We start from the raw sequence: 2,500 nt of genomic DNA, 5'->3' as shown, positions 1-2,500 counted from the left end.
TTCTGCAGCGACCGTCGAACACGAGATGGAGCTGCGGCACAAGAACGAGATGCTACGCGTGGAGGCGGAGTCTAAAGCTCGCGCACGTGTGGAGAGAGAGAACGCTGACATCATCCGCGAGCAGATCCGACTGAAGGCGGCCGAACACCGACAGACCGTCCTCGAGTCCATACGGTGCTTCACACACTTCGGCACCAATATTCTGATGTTTCATACATATTTATTTGTATACATTTAGAACAATAATATTATTATTTTTTTTAATTTATTTTTAATATAATTTAGCTATTTTTAGATCAAATTGGCAACAAAATATCTATAATTGTTTTCATGACTTCATACAAAATAAATAGCGTTGTATCTATTTATTTTTATTTTTTTAGGTAAAATGTGAATAAACTATTTATAAATATCCCAGAAATTAATACGCTGTTCACAAAGTATTACTATTTCTTTACAAAGGATGTATGGTTACACTTTGTGAGTAGTATATTTACTTCTGGGATATTTATAAATATTTAGTTTGCATTTTGCAATTTAAATAAATATAACACTATTTAATTTATTTTGTATGAAGGCATGAAAATACTTTTAGATAAAAATTTAAATAAACTAGTTAAATAAAAGTAAAATGTATATAGTTTTTCTTGCATTTCATTTAAATATTGTATCTATATATATAATGATTATATTACGAGTAAATACCACACTAAATTAGAATTAAACATTGGTAAATCATAAACTTACTGCATGTGGTCGTGTGTTTCAGGACGGCGGGCGCCGTGTTCGGGGAAGGTTTCCGTGCATTTGTATCCGACTGGGATAAAGTGACGGCAACGGTAAGCGTTAGTGTGTGAGTGAGTGTGTGTGTGTGTGTGTGTGTGTGTGTGTGTGTGTGTGTGTGTGTGTGAGTGTGTGTGTGAGTGAGTGTGTGTGTGAGTGAGTGTGTGTGTGAGTGTGTGTGTGAGTGTGTGTGTGTGTGTGTGTGTGTGTGTGTGTGTGTGTGTGTGTGTGTGTGTGAGTGTGTGTGTGTGTGTGTGTGTGTGTGTGAGTGTGTGTGTGAGTGTGTGTGTGTGTGAGTGTGTGTGAGTGTGTGAGTGTGTGTGAGTGAGTGTGTGTGTGTGAGTGTGTGAGTGTGTGTGAGTGTGTGTGAGTGTGTGTGTGAGAGAGTGAGTGTGTGAGAGAGTGAGTGTGTGAGAGAGTGAGTGTGTGAGAGAGTGAGTGTGTGTGAGTGTGCGTGTGTGTGAGTGAGTGTGTGTGTGTGAGTGAGTGTGTGTGTGAGAGTGAGAGAGTGAGTGTGTGAGAGAGTGAGTGTGTGTGAGAGAGTGAGTGTGCGCGAGTGTGAGTGTGAGTGTGTGAGTGAGCGAGTGTGTGTGTGACGCTCTGAGTGTCCTGCAGGTGGCGGGACTCACTCTGCTGGCGGTGGGTGTTTATTCTGCTCGTAACGCAACTGCTGTGGCCGGACGATATATCGAGGCGCGGCTAGGAAAACCTTCGCTAGTGCGAGAGACGTCACGATTCACTGTGGTGGAAGCCCTCAAACACCCCATCAAGGTACACAGATCAGGGTTTGATGATCACTTCCTGCACAGACAGGAAGTGCGGTGGACTCACGTACGCATGTATCGTTTCAGATGGCGAAGCGGTTGAAGAGCAAACCTCAGGACGCGCTGGAGGGAGTGGTGCTCAGCGTGAGTGTCTGTGTCCTTCACCACGCACACTTCCTGTTAGAGCGTGTGTCTCACTTCCTGTCTCTTTGCAGCCGACGCTGGAGGAGCGCGTGCGCGACATCGCCATAGCGACGAGGAACACGCGGCAGAACCGTGGACTGTACCGGAACATCTTGATGTACGGGCCGGCGGGGACAGGGAAGACGCTCTTCGCTAAGGTGCAGAAAACGGCAGAATGGTTTCGTTTGTAGTGAAAACACGTCGGAAAACTGGTTTTAAAAGCGTCGGAACATAATTTTTAAACAAATATATGAATTAATTATTCGAATGCACCTTTGAAGGTCTTCGGAAACTATTCAATAACATTTAGTTTTCTTCTTCGCTCCATGTAATGAACTAGTGTTTTAGTCGAAGCTTGCGGTAAACGGCTCTGCTGCTTCTCCAGCTCCCCCTGCTGGCTGAGACCGGTACTACAGACGCTTACATTCAGTCTCTGAGACGCTGTGTGTGTGTGTGTGTGTGTGTGTGTGTGTGTGCGCTGCTGTGGATTGAGCGCTAGCTGAAAGATGAGCTTGAATCTGTACAATCAGATAAATGAGTAGAATTATTCTTTAATGAATCATCATTGTGACCTTTCTTTAAAGGCTGAAATGTGACTTTATCATTATTTTTATGAAGCTTTTTTTTTTTTAAAGCTTTAAACATTTTGAACATGAACAGATCGTAACTGTCTGATTGGCTGTGAGCAGAAGCTGGCGATGCATTCTGGGATGGATTACGCCATCATGACGGGAGGAGACGTGGCGCCGATGGGTCGAGACGGAGTGACG

At 43.9% G+C, this 2,500-nt stretch overlaps 1 protein-coding gene across 1 annotated transcript in view; it reads left to right on the top strand.

Moving 5' to 3' along the window:
* Positions 1–2,500, top strand: part of atad3 (ATPase family AAA domain containing 3) — an 11,172-nt gene that overhangs the window by 5,616 nt on the left and 3,056 nt on the right. The window contains exons 6-11 of the mRNA XM_043223627.1: positions 9–174; positions 770–839; positions 1,399–1,554; positions 1,635–1,691; positions 1,763–1,888; positions 2,420–2,500. The exon at positions 2,420–2,500 is cut by the window's right edge and continues 44 nt beyond it. Coding sequence (XP_043079562.1) covers positions 9–174; positions 770–839; positions 1,399–1,554; positions 1,635–1,691; positions 1,763–1,888; positions 2,420–2,500 — 656 coding nt within the window. The remainder of the gene's footprint in view (positions 1–8; positions 175–769; positions 840–1,398; positions 1,555–1,634; positions 1,692–1,762; positions 1,889–2,419) is intronic.

Source organism: Puntigrus tetrazona, chromosome 22 (assembly GCF_018831695.1).
Source record: "Puntigrus tetrazona isolate hp1 chromosome 22, ASM1883169v1, whole genome shotgun sequence".
In the NCBI taxonomy this organism is placed as follows: Eukaryota; Metazoa; Chordata; class Actinopteri; order Cypriniformes; family Cyprinidae; genus Puntigrus; species Puntigrus tetrazona.
This window is presented reverse-complemented; position numbering and strand designations above follow the sequence as displayed.